The sequence below is a fragment of the Harpia harpyja genome, chromosome 12 (assembly GCF_026419915.1).
Source record: "Harpia harpyja isolate bHarHar1 chromosome 12, bHarHar1 primary haplotype, whole genome shotgun sequence".
Classification (NCBI taxonomy): Eukaryota; Metazoa; Chordata; class Aves; order Accipitriformes; family Accipitridae; genus Harpia; species Harpia harpyja.
Window position 1 is genome coordinate 6755065 of NC_068951.1, and position 25099 is coordinate 6780163.

At 42.8% G+C, this 25099-nt stretch overlaps 1 protein-coding gene across 5 annotated transcripts in view; it reads left to right on the top strand.

Moving 5' to 3' along the window:
* Positions 1-25099, top strand: part of MYO1C (myosin IC) — a 58470-nt gene that overhangs the window by 21680 nt on the left and 11691 nt on the right. For 2 of the 5 annotated variants that reach the window (XM_052803766.1, XM_052803769.1), the window contains 15 exons: positions 13153-13308; positions 13929-14044; positions 17433-17631; positions 18560-18640; positions 19430-19609; positions 19847-19945; positions 20193-20306; positions 20849-20920; positions 21220-21339; positions 21571-21653; positions 22348-22453; positions 22824-22904; positions 23286-23377; positions 24517-24611; positions 24829-24875. In XM_052803766.1, the coding sequence (XP_052659726.1) occupies positions 13183-13308; positions 13929-14044; positions 17433-17631; positions 18560-18640; positions 19430-19609; positions 19847-19945; positions 20193-20306; positions 20849-20920; positions 21220-21339; positions 21571-21653; positions 22348-22453; positions 22824-22904; positions 23286-23377; positions 24517-24611; positions 24829-24875 (1611 nt within the window). In that variant the 5' untranslated portion in view covers positions 13153-13182. Of the gene's footprint in view, positions 1-3636; positions 3968-11919; positions 11980-13152; positions 13309-13928; positions 14045-17432; positions 17632-18559; positions 18641-19429; positions 19610-19846; positions 19946-20192; positions 20307-20848; positions 20921-21219; positions 21340-21570; positions 21654-22347; positions 22454-22823; positions 22905-23285; positions 23378-24516; positions 24612-24828; positions 24876-25099 lie in introns of those variants that run through there. The other 3 variants (XM_052803767.1, XM_052803765.1, XM_052803768.1) reach the window with 3 other exon arrangements.

Below are 25099 nucleotides of genomic sequence, written 5' to 3' on the forward strand. Positions count from 1 at the left end.
CAGTGCTCTAATCCAGGGTTTATATGAGTCACTTCTAACTGGTGAGGCCTGGAAAACTTGATTCATACCTCTGCCTGTAGTTGCCTGTAGTAGTGATACAGACCTAGCCAGCCATCCTCAGCAGAAATCACGGACAAGGGCTGGGCTCTGTTGCTGGAAAGGAACAGCCTGGTTTTATCACCTTAGTAGTCTGGGATCAAGATCTTTTAAATCAAAATCATGTTGGTTATCTCTGCTTTCCAATTATTTTGCCTCCCAGTTTAGGCTAACACACACACAGGAGTGTTTTTCTTGCCAACAAGAGCTGGGCAGTAGTTTGACTACAGAAAAAAACCCCACCTTCTTGAGTAAAGGTCTTCCCAGTGAATAAATAAATAAAAGGGTTCTCCTGCATAAAAAAGCCAAGGGAAACATGTAAAAAATGTACTCCTGAATATTGGGCTCTTGTATATTCTTCTCTTACATGGCATTTTTGGTGATGAGATGTGTTCTGAGAAGTGTTAGGAGGTGTAAACTAGCGGAAAGGTAAAGTTGTTAATGTGAAGGTAACTCTGTGCTAATACATAAGTTGAAATTGTAACAATGAGTTTTATTGACTCTGTTGTTTGGCTACAACTAGACTGATTTGAGAAATTATGATGGAGAACTGACATTCTCCTCCTGAAGAATTAGCGCTGCCAGGCTACAGCTCTAATTATACTTGGAGAACTCCTGGCTCAGGGCTTGCTGTTGTGATTTAGTAATGGCTAATGAGGCGCAGTTTGGGAAATGTAGCTTAGATTACCTTTGATTTTACCTGTGCTCCTGCGCTGAGCAGGGCTTTGGAGTATTGTCTCTTTCTTTCAATGCTCTGAAATAGACCAATGCTAAACCCACCTCTGAAATGTGTCCTGAGGCTGCCTCTGTTAATAATTCACCTAACTCCTCAGTTGGTTGATGATAAGAAGAGAATAAAAGTCATGGCAAATAGTTGTGCAAGAATTGAGAGGCAGTATGAATAATTTTTCAAAATGGAATCTAATGAGGGTAGAAGAGCTGGTGGCACCACAGCTCTCTTCAGAAGCGTTATCCAAGCTTCATCACAAATCCTTGTAACCGCTGGCACCTTCTTCCTGTGACAAATGACACCCACCACAGCGCAGGATCTCTGGGATCAATGCCTTGGGTCAGAGCTAATTAGAGGGGAGTGCTGCACTGAACCATTGACAACATCTGCTACATTTCTTGGGTTTTAAATAGCCTCCTGTCTGAGTAGTGGCTGTGCACAGTCTTGTTTTACTTTAAAAAGCTTTAAAGTAAAGCAAGTAGTAGCTTTTTGATTTAAATCTTTTTACTTTAAAGCTTGACTTTACCCTTTCTGTAATAGAATTTGAAAAGTATGCATTTTGATAAGAAAAATACAAAAAGCAACAACGCTTTTTAAGCAGAGCTCACTCCAGGTAGTGCCAGTCATGAAATATCAGCGGTTGAGCTTGGGAATGATTTAATGGCTCCCTGTGTTCAATGGTTAGAGACCCTGCCTTTTGGTGTTGCAAAACTTGGGTGACGACTGCCACGAGGGACCACTTTAAATGGATTCCAACAACTGAGATGCTTGCAAATGTTGGTTTTGGGCAGATACGTAGAGTAGCACTGCATGCTGCCTGGGGTCCTGCAGTCATATCTGATCTGAGACTAATACACCTAAAAAGGCTCTTTGGCCTTTAGAGAAAGAGAACTGGTTTATTTCTGCTTTCATCTGTTATCCTATGATCATGACAAAAGCCTTCCCTACTTAAGAGAAGAAAAATAATGTCCTCCAAAAGAGTTTCATAATGACAAAAGTGCATTATTCAGTTTGCTACCTCTGTTCACCTGCGTATGGTAGTGAACTGTTGATGATAGCTGACACTCGGTGTGATAGAGACTTCAGTGTGATACCTAAATTTCAGAAGTATTTGAACAGATGCAAGAGAGAGTCTGCAGTAGTCTCTTTTCAGAAGATGCTGCACAGCAGGAAAGATTATGTTCCCATTAATTTTGATAAGGTTCTTGTGGAAAATTAGGTGGTGTTTGGATCAGGCTGATGTTTGCTCAGTGCAGATGTGGCTGCATGCATTTAGAGCAAATGAGCTCTGAAAATTCAGCTGATGAGTTTGTTGTGTTAGACTAAGTTTGAGACCACCTAACTGCAGGTGCAAGTTTTGCCTTGTGTGCGTAGGCAGGGCCTTGTATGCTGTGGATAAACCTGCATCTAGTTTGTAGTCATTTGCCATGCTCTTGGCTAATTGTAGAGTCCCGTATTACAGATCACTTGGGGAGGAGTCCGTTAGGAGGGTGATATAAAGGAGAAGTGGGTGGCAATATGCTTTGTGCAGATTGTGATTATCTGTGTTGGGAGACTTGCAGACAGAAACCCATCGTGTTCGTTAGCTGGTACGAGTCAGATCAAATGGCTGACTAATTTTTTAGTTACTGATGCTTGGAAATGGCAGGTCCTCTGGCTCAGGGCAGAACTCATGTCCTTCAGGGGTCTGCCTGGCCTCCTGTGCAGCTGCCAGACAGCAGCTTTGTATGTTCATAATGTGAACTACTTGCGACCTGAAATACCTGAAGGTATTTATTTGGCTGGGCCCTGTTCCGGGGCAATGGGCTGTCTGTAACAAATCTGTAGCTTTATTTGCTATATCTGTTATTCATTTTAGGATGGGCATATAGCTTAGACCATTGAGGAGCAAAATAATTGATAGAATCATAGAATAATTTTAGGTTGGAAGGGACCTGTGGAGATCTCTGGTCCAACCCCACTTCCAAGCAGGGCCAATTTAGATCAGGTTGCTCAGGCGTTGTCTGGTTGAGTCTTGAATAACTCCAAGGATGGAGTTTCACAACTTCTTGGGGCCCCTGTTCCAGTATTTCACAGCACTCATTGTGAAAAAAAATTTCCTAATCTCTCATTGGAATTTCCCTTCTTCCAGCTTGTGTCCATTGCCTCTCATCCTTTCACTTTCCACCTAATGCTAGCAAAGTCTGCATATACATTTTTGATTTTGGTCAGAATGCCCTTATCTCTGGGTGACGATGGTTTTTCACGCTCTTGGTGTAGCTATGGCCATTAATTTTTTTGCGTGAGACCAAACCCTGATGGCCTCAGAGACAGCTAAACATGCTACTTCTGTTTGCAAGGGCTGGAGACCAAGGGCAGCAGTGGCTTGACTGTGACCTACTAGGAAGGGTCTTAGTAGTACAGGTTATTTTATGATAAGGACCTCGGGGACCTCCATGTAGAGTGGGTGTTTTGAGGGTGGCTGTCTCAAACTGTTTCTGGAATAAAATACTGCTGAGCCAATACGCTAAGTCCTTGCAGGGACAGTCAAGGCAAACTTACCCCTGGACTCTTTGTGGTCCTTTGATATGCTGAGAGAGTGATTACAAGTGTAATTGTAAGCCCAGGAGATTTTGCTGTGGTGGGGTGAGTTGGGAGTGGGTTTGGGGAGCTCTCTTGTTGCTGCTGCTGTTTCAGTGCAAAAACTTGCTGTAATAGACCATATCGCTTCCTGTCCTGTTTGCTGTGGTTTTGCGTGTTGGGCTCTGCACCAGGTTTTCCAGTGCCTATGATTACTTTTCTTTCCGTTTTTCCCTGTCATTGGGCAGCAGGGACTCCGCACCAGGCTGCAGGCAGAGGACGGCTGACTTGTTTTCTCTTGGACTGCCTCTCATGATCTGTGCACGTCGGTCTCTCCTCTTTGGGAGGGGAGGAGAGTTCCTCTCCTTCTTCTTGGAAAACGCCCTCTCCAGGATGCTCCAGTAGGAGCTGGTGGGAGGGAGAGAGTTCTGACTGCACCGAAAATGTCGTGGAAAAAAAAAAAAGGCAACTGACAGAAGAGAGAACTTGTCCTCAGATTCCTGCTTTTTGCAGCAGCGTAAACTAAGTCTCTGCAAGTGCTGTGGGAGCTGGCAGGAGGCAGAAATGAAGTTCAGAGGCGCGGTAAGATTTATTCAACTGTTTTGGTGTTTTTGCAGCTTTCAGATGTGTATCTAGTCTGAGAAGAAGGGAGATAAATTTTCAAGGTTTCAGCAGGAAAGTGAAATGCTTCAGCCTGCTTTGCGAAAGACCCCTTCATTGGAAAGTTATGTGAAAAGGGTTTAAATAGGATAAAAAACCCAGGAGATATATGTTTTGAGGAGGAGGCCAAGGTGAGAGTTGAGAAAGTGGGAAGAGAGGGGGAAAGCCATGCTCTGCGTTAGGGGAGAAGAAAGGGTGGAGCTTTTGCTTGGGTGGAAGGGGCATGAGGATGTGAATGTACCCTACTGGTACTGGGCTCTACTTGTGTCCTTCCCAGGGACATGGGCTTCTTTTTCTGTGACTACCACACTAAGGAATGGCAGGAAATACCTGCTTAAGGACTCATTGCCACTCGGTTCCTCCGGGGTGTATTTACTTCAGCAAAACTTTGTCCACGTTTTAGCGACAACCAGAAAGCCTGGGTCTGTGTACTGCGTTGCAGGACAACCACCGGGAGCTTAGAAAAATGAGTATGTGGCAAAAGATTGAGAGGACTAGGGTTGTTACCTGGAAAAAGAGATGAGTAAGAGAGGAGGATTAAAAATAATATACACAATAGTGCCATAGAGAAGGCAGATCGTGAGCTCCCTTTTTCTGTGTTGTAACATAGGAAGAGGGACATTCAGTTAAGTTAAAAGTTACCAAAGAGATGCAAAGATTATTTTAATACGGTGTGTAATTGGGCCATGGAATACATTGACACGGGAAGATCTGGACGTCAGGAATGAGGGAACATTATAAAAAAGTGTATGTGGGCTTTTGACTGGATAAGAATGTTCAAGGCTTTAATTGGTAAACTTACCAAATTTTGGAAGAGAAGGATTGAAAACATCATGTATGTAGATTGAAGCAATTCTCTGACTGTTGAAGAAGAGTTAGCATGGGGCTTGGGGTATCCCATACCTGCTCAATCTAGAGATCCTTTCATGTTTTCCCAAATAGTCTAGTGTTGACCACTGTCTGAGAAAGGGTCTTAGTGATGAAGGGAAGCGCAGAGCTTCTGGAGGACCTGCCTAGTCCCTCTCTGCAGCAGCAGATTTGAAGGTGGAGATGATGGTGCTCGAAAGGCTTGTGCTGGGATTTCTATTGGCGTGGAGGATGGTGAGGCCAGCAAACCTCTGTACAGCAGTGGATATAGAGAAAGGTTTTTAGATGTGATACACGAGAGTGCGATAAGCAGTGATGTTGTCTAGGGTGGTGCTTGATATTCCCCAAGAGAACATGTGGGTGTGAAGTGCCCTTCACGTGCCCTGGGAATGCACTGCAGTGCTTGTTCTGTTTGGAAAGTTTTACTGTCTTTGAAAGACATAATGGTCTGAAATGGTTGTGTGGGGTGTGTGGAATCCAGTGGAGAAGGTGGGAACATCTGGTGTGGGGAAGGGCAGAGTCCTGCAAGATTAAGAGTGTGGGACCTGCAGTATTGGTAGTGAGAGAGGCAGAAGGATGTGTGCATTTAGAGGGGAATACAACGGCAGTTATCAAAGAGCAGTGAATAAGGGCACAGGGTCAGCACCCCGTTGCTGCAAGCAGGGAGGCATGAGGAGCAAGTGCATGCCGTGATTCTTATCTGTAGGCCAGTGTCTGAGTTTCTGCTCCCCTCTCACCTGCTCCATCTGATCTGGAAGTCAATGGCAAAACTTATTTGGAAGGGCAGTGATCTGAGTTTTTGCTTTTTATGCCATCTGTTTGGCTTCTGAAGCTACTGTGGGATGCACAAGCCTGTGACCTGAGGTCACAGGTAGTAGTACTGCTATGTATACTGTGATCAGCAACATCTTTTAACTAGCAACAGCTTGTGTCATCTGCTCAGGAGCAAAAATGTCAGCTCCCTAAATATAGAAATTCAGTGTATTTACTTTTCCAGCCTTGGTGATCTTTCTGGTTTGCCTAGTTCATTTTTCTTACTGCTGTTTTATATTTAGCTTGTTGATGGAAATATCAGCATCCCCTCTTAGGGCTAAACATTTTTCTTCTCCTTAAATCAGTTCTTATAACTACTTTTTCCTTTTCACTACTAATTGCTTCTCTTTTTTTTCCTAACTTACCACCCTCCCACCCCCCAAAAAAGTAAAAGTCTAGAAAACATAATTATGTTATAAACATTGAACAAATTATACTACCTGCTTGCCGTGCAAATCCATGGCTTGCTTTGGTTTCTGGGCCATTGTAATTTGTATTTCTAATTTAGATTTGAGCCCCTTAGAATGGATTCTTACTGTTCTAAATGTTGCAAGTGTCAAATGTCATTGATAATATATTAAAGAGTCATCATTAGTTTCAGCAACATCCACATTATTGTTTTTCAAAAGATTAAAATTTTGCTTTCACAGTTCTAACTCCCCACAACCTACATGCATTAATGGATCCTTAAAATAATGCACACGGTGTGATACATTGCTCACGTTTCCCATTCTGCTTTGTATTTTAGGGTGGGAGATTAAATGGTTTTGTAGCTTGGAAAGTGAGGGAGGCAGAACTTCAACTTGTAGGCAATTTGCTAGTGGGGACATAGCAAATCTTTGTGAGAGCAGAATAAGCTTGCTTACCCTATATTTCTGATTATTTTATGTTTTAATGTATTCCAGTTTGTCTCTACTTAAATCATGGAAGACTTAATAAATTGTTTACAGAAATTAGGTAATTATTAGAAATCAAGGAAGTGGCAATTCTTTCTCCTTAATGTATTTTTTTTAATAGTGTGTTCTATAGATAAATCCATTTAACATGTGTTTTAGGATCAGGAGGGAAGTATCAGAGAGGGAGAACCGGGTTCTGAGCATGGGCAACTGCTCCCCAGCTCCAGACATTCTTTTGTTGGCGATGTATTGCTCTAAAAGAAGCAAGAATAAAAACCGATTCTGCTATAAATGGTCCTTGAGTGGCAGCTGCTGACATGGTAACTTTTTTCGCAAGTTGAAGTTGTTGCCTTTAACTCTACTAGTCTGTGTCATCAGAGTTGTTACTTGGTTTTGATCCCATTTAATTTGACAGTTCTGATTTTTCTCAAGTTGTCTGCTCAGAACAGCTTATCACCTTGTGGGAAATCCTGCACTCTTCATTGGGCTTACGTAATTAAAAGCAAAATAACATGTTTCATTTAGTTGTTACATTTTTTCATTAGACAAGTCCAATACATGAGGTTTGGGTCATATAAATGATTGTGTGAGCTCAGATGGCTTCAGAAAGTGCAGATAAATCCATGTGGTTGGTCGCAGAGGATTTTTACGTAAGATACGGAGCTGCTTCTTGGGGAACCCTCTTTCCAGCCCAGCTGTTGACTGACAAGAGTTTTCTGTGTCCAAAATGTGCAGCTAACTTTTCAGTGTGGCGAAAGGGAGGAGGATCCTAAGAGGTTGCACTTCAACGTGTCAGGGATTTGCTGGCCGGTGGCAAGTGCTTGACTGAGATCCCTTGGTCCAGGTCCACCACAGTTGTTTTCATTATTGCTTTCTCTGTGTAAAAGGAAAGAGGAGCTATCCCATTCTGCACCTCAGGAATTGAGGCCCTGGATAAAATAGTTGATTTTTGTCTGCTTTGCTGTCTAGCCCATGCTGTGTCCAAACCCTTTCCCAGGCTGTAGAGTGGAGTAGAAATCAGAGGAATTTTTTTTTTTTCCTTCCTGCAGCTTTGGCATGGCAGTGAAGAATGTCATACTATCCAGGAGACAAATGTGTTTTAACTGCCACCTCCCCACAAGAAGTTCGTTCTTGGTTTAGACTTCTTATTGTCTTCCAGAATCTAATCTGAATTTCCCTTCTCACTTACATTTGGTTCTTGCCTGTTCTTCCGTTCCCGGCTTTGTAACTATTTCTGGAACCCACAGATCAATCATCTATTGCTTGATATTGAGATAAAGATGCCTGCCTCTTTCTATACAGCACCCGCTTCCTGCGGTCGTTTTAGCATGAGTCTCCTGGTCTACTGAATGGATACTAGCTCATTTGTAAAAATGCACTGTCAGAGGAAAATATTAAAACATACATTTTAGATGTAGAAGCAGAAACCTTGTTTACGTTGTGTGACTTTTCTTCTACATCAGATGATTATAAAGGTTCCCTGCTCCATATGATACCATTCACTTTGAGAGCTCCAGGTGTTTTCACATGTATCACTCATGGATGCTCCAGGAAGGAGTGAGAGTTGCCTGCGCTGCCAGGTGCTGCCTGTTCTCTCAGCAGGCAGCAGCGCTTGTGTGTCTGGAATTGCTGTGCCGACACTGACCACTCAGGTATCCCTCTGGGAAAATAAAGGCTGGGAAATTTTGGTGTAAAGGACTCCTTCCTTACACGCATGCTGGGCTACTGGGTATTGCATAGCCACAGACTGGCTGATGGGCAAAGCAGTGGCGGGAGTTTCTTGCTCAGTTCACATCAGCCCTGAACTCCTGTGCTTGTGGCAGAGTCGCCCTCCATCTTGCATTACAAAAGAAAATTTCCCCGATGTGCTCAGATTGACTGACTCAAGTACTTTGGTTTTTGTCGTGCAGAGCAAAAGGTCTTGGTTTTCATTTTTGAGGTGTATTAGATCTCCAAGTCTGAAGCAGAGGAAAGTCTTTATCATACTTCAGCATTTAGCGTCATTTAAAAGAAAAATATTTGTTTACACCTTCACAGTAATAGGTCAGAGGCTTACTAGTTCAGTTTAGGAAACTCTTTGGTATAGTCTTGAATGCTTTTGTACTCCCAGGAGCTGTTTGTGAAGGGTATTTTCTGGTCTTGTTGACTCTCTTGTATGAACACAAAGAAAGGCTGGAACCTCAGCCAACATAAACCTGGCTCTGCAGGCTGCGTTCAGCAGCACCAATTTACACCAGCTGAAAGTCTTTCCCAAAATTTAATCACACGGAAGAAAAAGGCATGTGGAAGTAGTACCGCTTTGGTAATTGCACTGGCTTGGTCCCCACCATTCAGGAGTGACAGCTTTTCCTTTCCTGGCCGTGAGCCACTGTTGTGCTGACGGCTCTGGAGAAGAGATTAAAAGCGAAGAGTGGGTTAAAATAGTGTGGGAATGAGTCCCTTGGAACTTTACCGCCGGGTGGGTTTGAGAAACGGAGTGGCAAAAGTCAGCTTGTACTCTGTTAAGCAGGAGTGACCATTAGGACAGTGATTTTAGCATGGGATGAAAGGCATGTTTGAGAGAGGGCACAGGCACTCCTAAACCCACAGGCACCAAGATCAGATGGAGTTTGCTCAGATTTTTGTAATTCCCTGTTTGCAGCCTGTGCTGGGTGTGGTGGCATTGGCACGGTATATCCTACAAAGGTTGGGATCCTTAGCCTGGTCCTCCTTTTGATTCCTATAGGCAGGATGAAGTTGCACATGGTGGAGCTAACCTAACTACCTGTTGCTGTCGGAAGGGCACTGTGCTCCCTTTCCTCCTTGCCCTGGGTCTGACACTCCCCTTGATCCCATGGTAAGGTGATTCAGCTCACTATGTTGACAGAAAACTACCAGCTGCTTTTTTCCTGGTCATTGTTTTGCTGGTTTAGTGAGTTGCGTTGGTTCAGCCTAGAGACAGGTAATTGCTTGTGTGAGCACATGCCAGGGAGACAAAGTCCAAAGGAGGAGATGTGTTCCCGTTTGGTGGTGTTGAGGCTTGGACTTGCCTTTTAGGTGATAGTTTCACAAGCACTTAAAAATGGCAGGAACTGGCCCTGCTGCTGAAACGCTTGCTCCTCCCCGTCTCCGTTGTGGTTCCCAATCTTGTGCCACTGTATCTGTTAGCCATTGTGAGTGATGATGTGTGGGAGAAAGACCTGGATTAAAATAATAAAAAAAAAATCTGAGCTAGTTTTAATCCGTGTCAGATTTCCAGTCTAGTTCATTGCACAAGTACTAGAGCCAGTGCAAGCCAAAGGGTGCAGCTGCACAGAGGGCAGGTGGGACGGTGCTTTTGTCTGTGTTCTCACTGTCGGAACAGCTCGTCTACCACTGTGCTCTCTTAGCAGCTTCAAGAAAAACTGATTTTCACAAGGAAGGGTCTAAACAGACCCTCACAGCCCATATTCTTCTAATCATCTGGAATACATACTCCCTGCCACAGGGCTTTCAGAGTTGTCCAAGCTGATCTCTTGCATAGCACAGAGCAGAGGATGTTGTAAACTAACTGTACATCAGCTGGAGGCCTCTGCAAAGATGCCCAGTCCTGTCCATAGGCAAATTGCTTTAATGGTTTATTAGCTTCACTGTAACATATTTACGAACCCCCCCCGAGTGGGTTTTCTAGCATTAATTTACAGCCACCAGATTTGATGTCTGCCTGCTAACACAAAATAACCAACATTTTAGTTATTTTAATTTATTCAGTGCCTTACTGTAACACTCATCATTCAGTAGGAACATATGGTCATCACTGTGATTATTTTTTTTCTAAATAGTGTCTTCTTTCCCCACTTTCTTCTGCATTACTGCTCTGTTTCCATTTTGCAAAAAGAATTTACATTCACCTCCTTTTACATTGCATCTGTTGACGTTATTGGCAGTCAAATAGTTAATGTTGACATTTTAAGTTGGTGGTAGATTTGGACATAAGCAATAAAGCAAATGAGCAAATGCTGGCACAGAGAAGCACATATTGCTCAGCTGTGGTTTATGACTGATGTTTATATTTGCATTGAACTGAGGCTTGGGAGGGTACAACACTGTGATTAAAGTTTATATTCTGGAGAATCTGACTGCATCACGTTGACTAGGTAACCTGGTCACATTTAATTATTGCTGAAAAGTTGCATTTAGGTTTTTTTTTTTTGAACTGACTGAAAATTTCAGGTACTTATTTTGTTCTCACGGAGAGAGGTTGGAATTAAATGAGGAGAAAAAAGCGTGGAGGAAACTGAAAGCTACTTAGCCTTAAATGCCTGTCCCAGAGGCGGCGGCCGAAGTGCAATTTTCTGTGTTATGAGTAGGATAGATTGCTTCTTCCTTAGGCTGGATGTGTACAGCTGGGATCAGTTTGTCCTGAGCTGGAGGGAGTGGCTGATGAAAGAGCTGCTGAAACTGCTAAGTGACGTTTTCTGTGAAAGTCTTTAGGATTATATAAACTTGGATTAACTGTGCAAGGGTGCAAGTTTCTCTTCAGTCATTTTTGAGGCAGCTGTGTTTTAAAACTGTATTCATAAACTTACCCACTTGAAAACTGGTTATTTTCTTTTGGTTTTGTCTTTGTTCCCATTACCTTGTCCAAAACCTGCTCCAGGATTGCACTGCTCTGGTAGAAGGATTCTAATTTCTAGGCAGAGTTTATTTGTATGTGATTTATCTCTATTTCTTTTGCCAGTGTTGTCCTTTATCTCACCACCTTCCTTCTCTAGGGCTTATGCCTTTCCTCTTCACCTTGGCAAGGAGGGTAGAAGATGACAACAAAGCACTTTGCTGAAGGTGTGGAGGAATTGGCTTAGAAAGTTTTGGGCATTTTAAAAAGATTACTTAATGACAGTACCTGCAGAATTCCTCCAAAACGGCATCTTTCAAAGCTGAGAAATCAGGCCTTCCAGACCATGAGACTAATGGGAAAAAATAAAAAGGGAAATTAAAATGATGGTTCTTTGTGGTGTTTGAGCCATTAGAGTGGGTCTGGATTTGAGATTTCCAGGAGAAACTAATTTTTCTTTCTGAAAGCTGCTAGTTTAATGCAATCACTTATGCCCAGGCACTGGGCTTTTGGGAAGGAAGTCAATTATAACTTGCAGAAATAGGCAAAACTGCATTTGTAAATGATTGGTAACTCTAAACAACTGCAGATTGAGGGGATTTGCACCCGGTTGGGCCCAAATTTATACTTCAATGGGTCTTGCCTTTATTACTACTTAACAAAACTTAAGGTAAATTTTCTTCTGACCAAGGTTGTTTCTATTTTTTTTCCCTGCACGCCATCAGTCCCTGTGCTCTGACCACTATTATATCTTGAGAAGGAGCAGAAAGGAACTACCTGACAACGTGAGTCAGCAAAAATCATCTACATCACTGTGCAGGGTTTTGGGGCTGGACAATAGCATTGCAGCAGGGATCCGGCATTCCCGGTTTGTAACAGTGCTACAGGAGAGGGTGGCTGGTTATTGCTATTAGTGCGTGAGCCTGTTTATGAACAAGCACCGGCGGTGTTTGTGCCAGTGATGGCAACGTCCCAGAATATAAAAACAGATTCTCTGAAATGCATTAGTGCTTTAGGGAGAAGATTTAGGAGAAGGGTGCTTGCTGTAAGGATTTTGCAAAGAAAGAAGGATTTAAGAATATGATAAGGAAATGCAGACAGATGTGAGGCAGATGGTTTAATACACTGTATCTCCAGTCTCTGATTTCTGTAGTGTCTCTCGTCTTCTATGCCTTGTACACTGTCTGTCTGTTGTGTAGAAATTTCCCTGCAAGTAGTGACTGAGTCACTTGGTGCACATTTCCTCTCCCTGTTTTAGTACGTGAGGTTGAATGAAGAAGTCAGCAGACCTGTGTTTTCCAAAGATGGTTGTGTCTGAACCACATCACATTGAAAATGTAACCTTTAAAAGAGGGTCAGGGAATAGAAGTTGCTTGGTGCATGGGATGATGTTAGTGACACAGTCTAAATTCAGTGGCATGGGATGCAGAAATGCCCATTTCTCATATAGTTCTGAATCTTCCCAGAATTTCCCCGTTGAGTATCTTGCGAAGGCTTTTAAATTGGTCAGCAGTGTGAAGCTCTTTGCTCATGAGATGAATCATCATTAGTCATAAAAGATTCCTTACCTCAATGTCTTCCGGTGATGAGAGAGGAAAGTAGAGAGAACACGTTTCAGCCTCACTCCTGCTAAAGGATGCCTGGGAAAGGAAATCCAAGTTTTATTCTCTTTATGAAATGCTTGTTTGATTGATTGATTGATTTAAAGTTATTGGAAATTTAGCAATAACTTTTCCCTAATGCTGGCTTGTCTTCCATCAAAGCAATTAGTATAAGCCAGTTGATAAAGGGTTAGTGTACATTGACTAGCGTTTTCAACAATAGTGGGGTTATTCTAACATCCTCTCCTGTTTGTAGGTTGTCCATGGGGAATTGTGGTTAACGGTTCTTGCGGACTCAGTGAGCTGCATACAAAACCACAGACAGATATCCCAACCTTCCTCTGCTTTTGGTTGCAGGGAGCGGGGACTAACGGCATTCGGCTGACCATGGAGAGCGCTCTGACAGCCCGCGACCGTGTGGGGGTGCAGGATTTTGTCCTGCTTGAGAACTTCACCAGCGAAGCAGCGTTTATTGAAAATCTGCGTAAGCGCTTCAAGGAGAATCTGATCTATGTGAGTTCATCAGTGACCTGAATTTGGGTGTTTGCTGCAGAAGGCATACCATAGCTTTGCTCTGCAGTTAGATTTGGAAATGGTGGTATCAACTTTAATAGGCCATGGTTGCTTGTGTCAGAACTGGTCTGGGATACTGTCATGTTAACAGATGTAGGGATTCATTGCAGTGCTCCAGTTGAGGTCTGCTGGCATTTGCAGGTCTTGTCAGCACTGGAAATCCAACTCACACCACATTCTTCCATTTCATGATTTCACTCTGTGGTGGGCTTTCAGCAACCCCAGGCTTGAATTTGATCCTAATTGGTATATATACAGAAATACCTATGTCAGAAATAATCCAGTATTCTTGCTTGTTAGAAGCACGAAAACCGTTTGCAGGTGCTGTTTATCCAGCAAGGATAACATGTCTAGCGTAACTCCCCCAGTGTCATTCTCACTGCACTAAGAGGTTGCTTCTTCAGCACCCTTGGCCTCTTTGGACGCCCTCAGCGGCATCCCCAGTGCAGCGCCGCAGGCAGCCCTTGTCAACAACATACGGCCTTCAGAGCAGTCTAGGCTCTCAGAGAATCTGCTGCCAGACCTTCTGTAACCTCTCTGCTTTGTGTTCTCTTTTTCAGACATACATTGGCTCGGTTCTGGTGTCTGTTAATCCATACAAGGAACTGGAAATCTACAGTAAACAGAACATGGAGCGATACCGTGGTGTCAGCTTCTATGAAGTTTCTCCTCACCTGTGAGTGGCCTGTGGGTAAACAGTGCAGTTTGTGCCGTTCCCACACAGGCGTGTGCAATAATGACATGTGAAAACAAGCAAATAGGACTTTTCCTCGTCCCAGATGCAGCGCTAAAAGTCATAGGGATATAAAGGATCCTTCGGAGGGTGTGGTGTATGGCTCTTTCTATTCCTGTTCCTCTCTCCAAAGAGGATGAGTTGCCTTTGCAAGAGCGGTATTTGGAAAGGGAGTTGGTTCCTTCCTGGCTGGAGGAACAGAGCTGCTTACCCAGCCCTGGCAGGACAGGAGTTCATTGTTCCAGGGTTACTTGGGGTCTGCGTGTCCGGACTGTGAGTTTCCCCTGCTGCTACATCGCTCATTCAGCATAAGGCTAGCTAGGGGAAAGAGTGTGTCTATATGTGTGGTGGTTTCTTTCCTACCTCTGCTGTTACTGCCTGACCAATATTTATCTGGTATTTCCCTTGTTGCTAAGATACCGTCAGCCTGTTGGAACAAGGAATGTATTTATTTACATGGTCTGGCCTGGTGAGCATTCCCAATTTCCCATTTAAAAAAAAAAGTTTGAGGTTTAAAGTTATTTTTGAAAGCATTTGAATTTTTTTATCAGACAGAAAAAGAAAGATGACTGAGAGCGCAAGACATTTGGATCCAAAATGTTTTCTTTCAGGACCAAGGGCCAAATTCTGAGCACCTCTTGGAGGTTTTTTTGTGGTGTGTGTGTTTTTGGCTTTTTTTTTTTTAAAGAGGTCTTGGAAGAGTAAATGATATTATTGAGTGAACTGCTTGGATTGTTTCTTATTACTGGCACATAGCCCAGGAGAGTAAGCAAAACAGAATGCGCTGCAAGCACAGAGAGGGAGAGAAACACCATTACTTGGGAAAGTCTGAACACTTGAAGTTGTACTTGTTACGATAAAAATGTGATTTTTGTAGTGTTTCAGGCTTTTGATGTGGACCTATATGGGGAACAATTAAACCTGAAAAAACCTGCATTCAAACCTGCTAAGTTCGCCCCTTGATCTAGATGTGTCAGTACGTGGTGTCAGTGTGCCGCAACTAAGAGATCTGCCCCAAGGAAGTAACTGGCAGTGGCTTAAATCAGCATCAGGCCGTTCCTGGCGAGGCAGCTGAGAGGGTGCAGGGGTAGCAGCTCCGGCCGCAGGCTGTCCAGCCTCACCCCCAGCCTTAACTCCGCTGTCAACGCTTACTTGCAAATTGTTGTTGCCACACGGGTTACCTTCAGTCCTGCCTTCCAGGCGGAGACCTCGCCTCGATGCAGCCACTTTTGCCTGCGATCAGGGCACTCTTAAGGGCTTCTTTGTCCTTAGGTGAGAATTTTGTGACTCTCTGGAAAATCATTGGGACCTTGTGGCTACCTTTTTATTTGTGTGCAGTGGGTACAGGACTGAGCATGATGGCAATGCTCACACATAACATGAAGCGCTAAGCAGATATGCTTTAATTCCTGTACATGCTACACAAAGTGACTTAAATCACAAAGCAGCTGATTATTTCTTAGGCTGTTCTCTTTTCTTGTTTTAACTAGTCCCATAGGAAATGCAAAATGTGCAGCTCGTAAGGAAACCCTTGAGAACTGCGGTACCGAATACCAGTGTTGCTCCAACTGGGAAAACAGTATTTTTTGTTAACTGTTTTTATCGTTCCATTAAAAAACATTACATTATTTGATTATTTACATTACATTATTGGATTATTTATGCATTTAAAAATACTCTGAGGAGCACTGAAACGCTCTGTAGTGTAGTACTCTGTGCCTCTCCTTTTACAGTGTTTCAGGTGTCTTTTTTCCTCTTTCTCTTATTCTAAACTGATTCTAGAAAGCCAAAATACTTCAAGATGGCTATTCCAGTGTCTAAATAGTTTAAGGCTAGGCCTGAGCGGTGGGTTCTCTGGGAAGTGCGTCACATGTAGTCATTCAAAGGAGAAAAGTTATCCCTATGGGCTTGAAACACAGCATACTTCCCAGTGTGATCTGTCACATCCTGTCCTATTTATAGCCTGCTGGGGGCTCAGAGATGGTGACTACAAATGGGACCATAAACATCTTTAACTAAAGTGATTCTGTATGTGGTATGCATGACTGCTAGCTTTCTGCTTGAACTTGCAGTACTATAAAAGCACCCAATAAAGGCACGCAGTCTAGAGGTAGTTCTTAAAATTTAAATGAAATTTACATTTATTCAGCTGTTTTCAAAATACTCCAGAGACAGAATTTGGATGGGAAGAGAAGGACTTGATGACTTTAGTGGGGTAAGTGTGCAGTTGTGTTGCTAGGTAGCTCATTGGTGTTGCCTTAGCACCAAGTATTAATAGACTTGAGAAGGCCACGGCTGTTATTTTGGTGTGATTATTTCTAATTAATTTCACAGCATGAAAGTTGGGGGAAAAAAAAAAGCAAAGCTACTGAAAGGTTGTCAGGTGTATGAAGACAGGATATCTGCTTGATTACCACGTGTAAGACAGCTGAAAATATTGTTATGGAGGTCTTATATGAGAGCATCGTGAAGGGCTAACACTCCTCTTCTTTTATCCTCTTCCATTGCACCTATCTGGGCTAGTTGCCACCATTGTCGGGCTCGTCCTCCCTCTCCCTGGTGGTGTAAAAGTGTGTGTGTGATTCTTGGTATAAGATCCTGTCTGGTCTATCAGAGGGAGGAAAAGAGAAAGAAAAAGCAGCGAAGGCAGAAGCAGGGCTCCAGAGCCAGCAGCAATAAACTCTGGCTGTATGCAGGCAGGAGGAACCATCTGGTATTTTGGGTAGCGTTTGGCCTAAGTTGGATGGTAGCTTAAGTAACCTGCAGGATGCTGTGCTGGCTTATCCCATTCTTTCTAGAATCCAAGAGAAGCTGCGAGAGGTTGGGCTACTCTGGAGCCACATTATAGGAGCCACCCAGATAGCAAAGTACAGTTGTGACCTTCTGAGTGTGTCATCACTTAAAAGATAAGCTAGAATAAAGATTGATGGAAAACAAGATGTTTCTTGAATGTAAAGCTTTTTTGTCCTGTGGTACCAATGTTGAGAGATCATGCGTATTTAGAAAAGTAAGTTTATCTGCACCATTTAGTCGTCTTCTGCAGAAACTCTTCTCATCACAGAGAGTCAAAAGAACAATTTTTAAAGGAATTTGATAGATTTGTGCTATCGCCCTGCAGAAACTTGGCTCAGTGGTTAAGATGTATATAGAAATGTCAGCAGTCTCCTGTGTCATCACCAGTGTGCGGAAGCAATATGCTCCAGCCCATGGGCACATACGTCTTTTTGCAGTGTCTCTGCTAGGAGTTCACACCGTGGGATAGTCTTAGCTGAGGATTCTCTGCCCTTCACTTGTGGAAACAAACTAATGCCTGATTATCATTGTCCCTTAGCTACGCTATCGCAGACAATTCGTACCGCTCCCTGCGCACGGAGAGGAAGGATCAGTGTATTCTGATCTCTGGGGAGAGCGGGGCTGGCAAAACGGAGGCCACCAAGAAGATCCTGCAGTACTATGCCGTGACCTGTCCAGCCAGTCAGCAGGTTGAAACCGTGAAGGACCGCCTGTTACAATCCAATCCCGTCCTGGAGGTAACTCTAGAGCCCGCAGCGTGGAAACTTGACATTGAGTCATACCGGCAGCACTCACATTTTCCAGCTGAGGGGGTGGGGGCAGCTGGACCCCACTGGGCATGACTGAGCTGTCTGTGCAGAGCGGATAGTGTATTCCGGGAACACTGGTTCACGGCACATGGGCAGATCGTTTGCACTGCACACAGGGGAATCCCAGTCTGCTTCCAAGCCAAGGAAATGGCCGTCTGCTGCTGAACTCACTTGGCCCTTTCCAGTCCACCAGGAGCAATTCTGGAGTGGCCGGGCTGCAGGGAGAGAGAGGCATTTGGCGTGGGAAGAGTTGTGGTGCGCTGCATAAGTTTGCAAAGCCAGAAGCGGACACGTCTGCTGTGGGCAGCGTTGCCCTCTGTTAAATGCATTTGTGGGTGTGTTTTCTAGTGCTGTGGTGTCCTCTAGTGTCCAGTCCTGCGCTGTCTTTGTAGTTCCCTTTGATATTTCTGCTCTGTGCTCAAATGCGTGCTGCGTGTATGGGAAAGGTGTGCTCCCCATGAGAGAGGAAAGCCTGGCAGGCCTAGGCCTGTTAGGATAGTGCCTGCCGTGAGTGGAGCTGCGGGTGACTGCAAGCAAATAGCTGTGATGAAAGAGGAAGCTTTGAAAAGACTGTCAGACATGACATATGTTGTCAGCAGTGAACTGGCATTAAAATAAGCTTGGTAGGGGGGGTGGAAATGTTTTCAGAGGCATGCTCCATCTGCAGTGCTTGCACTGGGTATAAAGATCAACATTAGAATTTGGGTAGCAATCTGTTTCCTTCCTGGTTTCCCTTGCTAAAAGGAAAAACTTAGGCTTTAATGGCTGTAAAGAAACAATTGGCAGCTTCACCAGAGTGTTTATAAATAATCTTATTTGATACTTATTTATTTTCCTCTAATCGTTTTCGTTTCAGGCCTTTGGAAATGCAAAAACCCTTCGGAATGACAACTCCAGCCGATTTGGGAAATACATGGATGTGCAGTTTGATTACAGGGTAACTTAAAATCTGTTTTATACTTCAGAACTGCTCCTGGTCATAGCAAGTCTCTGTTGCCTGTGCTTTCTTGTACTGATGCGTGCATGGAGTGATTGTTTTGCATTCCCTTGCCAATGGCGTAAGCAGAGTCTGTGGTAGCAAAGTTTGGTTCCAGAGGATTTTATAGTACACACTTTCCTTTCTTCCTTCCCCCATTTCTCTATATAAGGAAACAGATTAAATCCTCTTATTTCTAGGGTATATGTGCACCATGCAAAGGGATGCTCCCAAACTAAAGCCACATAAGCCAGTTGCAATCTGAAGATAATCTCTATCCTGTGTAGAGGATATGCTTTGCATAGCATTTGTTTTGATTCTGATCCAAATTGTCCCATACTATGAAGACAAACATAGTGCAAGAACCAAGCAGCTTGGCATACTGTAGTCGTTTAAATATCTCAGTATGTAATCCCTCCACACTCATAGTTTTGTTGCTTTTCCTTTGTGTTGAATTCCTTCTTAGAAGGAATTTTACACAAGTCAAGATCCCATTCAGTATGTGCTATAGCCACGATCTGTATAATGGTATGTTATTGTCACTTGATTGCTCATTTTGCGTACACTTCAAAACTCAAATTGCCACTATGTTTTAGCTGAAATAGAGATGTGATACAAAATGACAGATCGTTTTCTGTCTTCTTGTAGGCTATCATTCTGTATCCTATTTGACTTTGAATAGACCACCAAGAAGCAGAAATATTTTCCTCTATGTTGATGAACTATTTCAATGTATCTGGTTTGATTTAGGGGGCTCCTGTTGGGGGCCACATCTTGAACTACCTCCTGGAGAAATCCCGAGTTGTGCACCAGAATCATGGAGAGAGGAACTTCCACATTTTCTACCAGCTGCTAGAAGGAGGGGAAGAGGACTTACTGCGAAGGCTGGGCCTTGAAAAGAGCCCACAACAGTATCACTATTTAGTAAAGGTGTGCATTAACTAGTAATTCTTACAATATTGTTCTATTATAGGACCGATATATTCTCAGTTGACTTTGTAGTTTCCTTCCCTCACTTCAAAAATAACATGATGAGTTGACTGCTATAAACAGTCAACATAGTGAGATGACTGCTATAAAAAGAAACATATGGCAGAAGTGTATTGAGCATGAGTAATATATCTTTGACAATTATTTACTTATTTATATCAAACTGTGTCTTTTTAGGGTCACTGTGCAAGGGTCAGTTCCATAAATGATAAAAATGATTGGAAGATTGTGCGAAGAGCCCTGTCCGTTATAGGATTCAATGACAACGAGGTGGAGGTAAGACATGTTTAACAGCACAGCTGATTTTCCTAGTCTTAAGGAATTCTTCTGCTTTGATTTGTTATTTCTGACCAAAGGCAGCATTCAGAGTGAATGTATTCTCTGCAAAAATCCTGAAAAAAAAAAAAAAACCCCAAACCCAAAACGTTCTCATAAAATGTTAATTAACACAAAAATCTCACTGCCTTTTCTCACTGTGTGTTCATTTCATCATCCTGGTTTCTGCCTGTTGCTTCCATCCTAGGATTTGCTGAGCATTGTGGCTAGCGTTCTGCATCTGGGGAACGTGCAATTTGCTGCTGATGAGCAAGGAAATGCTCAAGTCACTACAGAGAATCAGATTAAATACCTGGCTAGGGTGAGTATCACCAGTTAGAGATGTATTACATTAACTATGAATTAGAGAGGTTTTTTCTTATTTTGAACTTGGTACCATCATATCATTTTAGAATATGATTTAGAAGTTTTAATAAACTTACTTTTATTTGACTTCAATAAAATGCAAATATTAACATCAAAACCCTTTAATTGACAACTTCTCTATTTATCACTTGATCCACCACAGACTTGAGGTTTTCACCTTCAGGCAGTGGGGTAGGAATAGACCTACTCCGGAGAAGAGTTTTAAAGAAAGAACCCTGGTGGCTTTGCTGAGTCAGTTCTTTGTGCCAGAACAATCAAGCCCATTTATTTGTTAGGTCATATCACTGCCAGAAAGGAGGTGGTGTGTGGGAGGAAAGGGAAGGATTGATGTCGCAAGAAGTCTTGCAATACAAATGGGAAAATAAAGGGTTGTTTCACTGGACTGTGCTTTTGAGGACTAGCCTTTCTGATCTCTTAAAACTATTACCGATAAATTGAATGTACTGCTTCATAATTTAATATTCTACTGCTTTGCAGCTTCTAGCAGTTGAAGGCTCTGTTCTTCGAGATGCACTGATCCACAAGAAGATCATAGCAAAAGGGGAAGAGGTAAGAACATGAAGCGGGATCCCCACTGGGGAGGCACACAGAATTAAATCAAGCTAGCGATACACTGTCAGCTCTTTTACCAGGACTAAAGAGTTCACTTCTCACTTGTCAGAGGAGGTTGTCAGTGCAGGAGTCCCACAGCCTAATGGTGACTTGCAGCCTGTACTGCTGGGAGACAGTGATGTGAGCTGAACCCAGACAGGATGCCGTTGAGTGGGTGTTTATTAACAATGAACTAGGGAAACTTAATCCCTCAGTGGAATGGCTGTTGAACGGCTGTTTTCTCCTTCTGCATGCAGCTAATCAGTCCTCTGAACCTGGAGCAGGCAGCCTACGCAAGGGATGCACTTGCTAAGGCAATATACGGACGCACTTTCTCCTGGCTGGTGAACAAGGTTAACAAGTCTCTTGCTTACAAGGTAAATGAACCTTTTGTTTGTTGATGTCCAACCAAGCATGAAAGGAAGTTTTGAATCTTTTAGCTGCAAAGCAGAGAAATGGTAAGCTCCATGCTGTACAATGATTTCTAAATTAATCTGTTTTCCATTAAGAAGAGGGTAAGGAGTAAATGCTGTAACTAAATGGGTAAGATCCAGTGACGGATTGTAGCTTTGCGTACATATCGACATTTATTTTTTGCCCTATTGCAGGAAGGAGAGTTTCCGGGCTGGAGAAGTACAACAGTTCTAGGGTTGCTTGATATCTATGGCTTTGAGGTTTTCCAGCACAACAGGTTTGTTTCAGTCAGTGTCTTTTGAGTAAACTCTGCATGACCTCATTCATTATAGTGTTTTCTCTTCGTTGTGAAATAAGATATTATTCCATCTCTGATCTCTTAGTAAGAGAGAGAGATGACGTTTCAACTTCAGGAAATCAGTTGAATAACTGATAATCCCAGGGCTTCTAACACTTGGGACATCCAGCTAATCTTTAGCATTTACAGCTGTTAATGTTCCTGGTGTTTTTAAAGAGACTGTTGTCTTTTGGGGGCATATTCATGCGATATATTGAACTATGCCTTTGTCCAGCTCTCTGGCACAGTGGTGGCTGTTGTGGCATCTTTCCATGGTGGTGCGAATGGGAAAACACAGCTATAAATCTCCAACTATGTTGGAATGTGGAACCTGAATCTGGCAGATAGCAATGAACTGAGACTCTCAAATTGGCAGGATTATTGGGCCCTTCTTAAAGGTTTTTGTGTTTCTCTGTGTTGCACCCTTCACGTCCGTTTTTCCTTCCTTCTGGAACTCTTTAATGAGATCCACTAAATAATAAACTTAATAAATCTATACATTCAGTAAATAAATATTTCACAAAATCTATTTCTCTTGATTTACACAGAGGTATTCATGCTGCTGCCCACTAATTATAGCTTCTTTTACTTGTGGTACAGTGTTAGTGATTATTTTTCTGATTTTTGTTTGCAGCTTTGAGCAATTTTGTATTAATTATTGTAATGAAAAATTGCAGCAGCTCTTCATAGAGCTCACATTAAAGTCAGAGCAAGAGGAATACGAGTCAGAAGGCATAGCGGTAAGAGCCAATATCATCACTTCCACTATCTCCTTTGTAGCACCTCCTGCAGGCCAGGGGACAGATTAGAAAAGGAGCTGCTCATAACGGTCTGCAAAGTAAATGAATCAAAGAACTTTCCTTTTTCCTTTCTTTTCGAAATGCTTTGGTAACTCTGTCCGATACAGTTAGAAGTGAGTAATGCCATTCCAGTCTTTGATAGAAAAAAAAATGCTTTTTAGGAAAACAAATTTGATGAGTGAAAAAGCTTTGTTTCAAGTTTGACAGAAAGATTATTTAAGTACAATGCTGCCTGAAATGTTCTGAAATTTTCATGTTTTTTTCCAGTCTAGAATTGTTTTGACCCAAGCGTGATTTCTTGTCTTTGTAGTGGGAACCGGTTCAGTATTTCAATAACAAAATAATTTGTGATTTGGTGGAAGAGAAATTCAAAGGCATCATTTCTATTCTGGTGAGTTGACACCTTTTTAAATTAAAAATTTGGAACAGCGTAGTGGAAAACAAGGGGAAGAAAAAGGTCTAAGCTTATATTAAGATTAGTTGGGCAGGTGGGAGGAGCTACGACACACTCAACAGTGACACCATGAAAAGTCATATTGTATCATCTCCCTCTGCTCTTGGGAAAGAAGCTTCCAATCCAGGCACTCTGGAAGGAGGAAAGTGTTTTCCTTTTCGGCTCAACAATTCTTCATTTGTTGAACTAAGAGCTGTCTTACCTGTTAAAAGGCCAAAGGGTCAAACTGGGGCAGTGTTTCAGTGAGACAGAATTAGAGCTAGCCTGCGTGCTGACAAGCGCAGTAAGAAATCAGTACTAGAATGCGTGTGTTTGTAGGATGAAGAGTGTCTGAGACCTGGGGATGCCACAGATACAACATTTTTGGAGAAACTGGAGGAAACTGTGAAGAACCACCCTCATTTTCTCACGTGAGTGTTCGCATAGCTGAGGGCAGTTACGCTGGTAGGATCCAAGTGTGTGATAGAGCCTAGAGCTTCAATTATTCCTAGATAACATTATAACTCATTGTGTGTATAGCAGTAGCATCCTAGGTATACTGAGTCCCACATAAAAGATGATCTTGTTTTCTTTTGCAAAGAGATTAGATTGTGAGTTAAGGTAATATAGAATAAGTTGTCAACACTAACGGCCTTGCTTTTCTCAAGACTATGCTTCAGAATACAATAGGAGCAACAAAACTTTTGTTACTGACTTGCCCCTTCACTGATCTCTTTCTGGCATCCTACTGCTAATATGTCCAAGGAATTAGCAGGCTTGCAGCTTCTTGGCTTTTCCAAGATCTGGTCCAATACTTTGGGTGTGACAAACTCTCTGGTTTGGAATATTAGGCCAGATCATTCCCCAGCGTTCATGACCCAAGTCAGGCCTAGGCATAACTAGAACATGGAGCAGAATTTTACTGGTAAAGATAGTGTTCAGAGGTGTATATGCATTAGAATGATTGAAGAAGTGTTAGTGCTTTTGAAATTGAGAGATTTATATTGCACTAACTCACCTTTGTGCCCATCTCCTTCCCAGACGATATTGATATCCTTCTCTGACTTTGGTAACCTATCCATATTGCTGCCACTCCAGTTCAATGGGCGTGAATCCCATGTTTCACCTTTCAGATTGTTTACTTCAGTTTTGGAGCTCCAAATGTCTTTTTATTCTTACTGGGTGTTCTGCTTATGCTCAGATCAGGATCTGTATGGCATCTCATGGGTATGCCAGCATGCTGCCAGCATCTTCACTGCCCTCTTGCCTGCTGCCTCTACTCTAATTTCATGTGCACGCAGAACCACTCTGCAACCTTGCCAGGAAGCTGAAAGTTCATCCATTTGAAATAAACATAAATACATTTTATGGCACTTTTATGATTTGCTGGTTGATACCTCTCTATTTACTTTTGGTCTTGAAAATCAGCAAGTCAGATTTATTCCCTGCCCCCCCCTTCTCTGTTCACATAGTCCCACTCTGGGATCAAATGCCATAGGGCTTTTTGAAGTGAATCCTCCCCGTGAAACAAATGTTTGTTTCTCATGAAGCTGCTTCGCTTTCTCACCAGGCACAAGCTCGCTGACCAGAAGACTCGCAAGTCACTGGGGCGGGAGGAGTTTCGGCTTTTGCACTATGCTGGAGAGGTCACCTACAGTGTTGCAGGTAAGTGTGCGCGTCCTCTCTGCTCTCTCTCTTTTCTCCTCCTCCCGTCCTCTGCCCTTTGAATTAAAACAGCTTCACTATAAAGAAAAGTCTGGGCATAGAATACATCCACACATCGTTTGATTAACCGGATTAATTTCCCATCTCAAACTCCTGCCTTGTTGTGAAGTTCCTGTGGAACAGCGGTGGCAGCCTGAGCGGTTTCTTTTTCTTCCAGGTTTTCTAGATAAAAACAATGACCTTCTCTTTCGGAACCTGAAGGAGGTGAGTGTGGATAGAGGACGTTTCCAATACTCAGCAGAACAAGGAGTTGGGTTTAGAATGGGGTGGCATCTGAGGGAAAAGATTCTTCTAAATTCCACTTGGAGAATGTTTGTCCATGGGGCTGCACTATGAAAAGATAAATTGAGGTGCCCAAAGTTCATTTTATTATTAAAAAGCAAAACAAAACAAAAAACCTCAAACAAACAGTTTTGTCCCATGTTTCT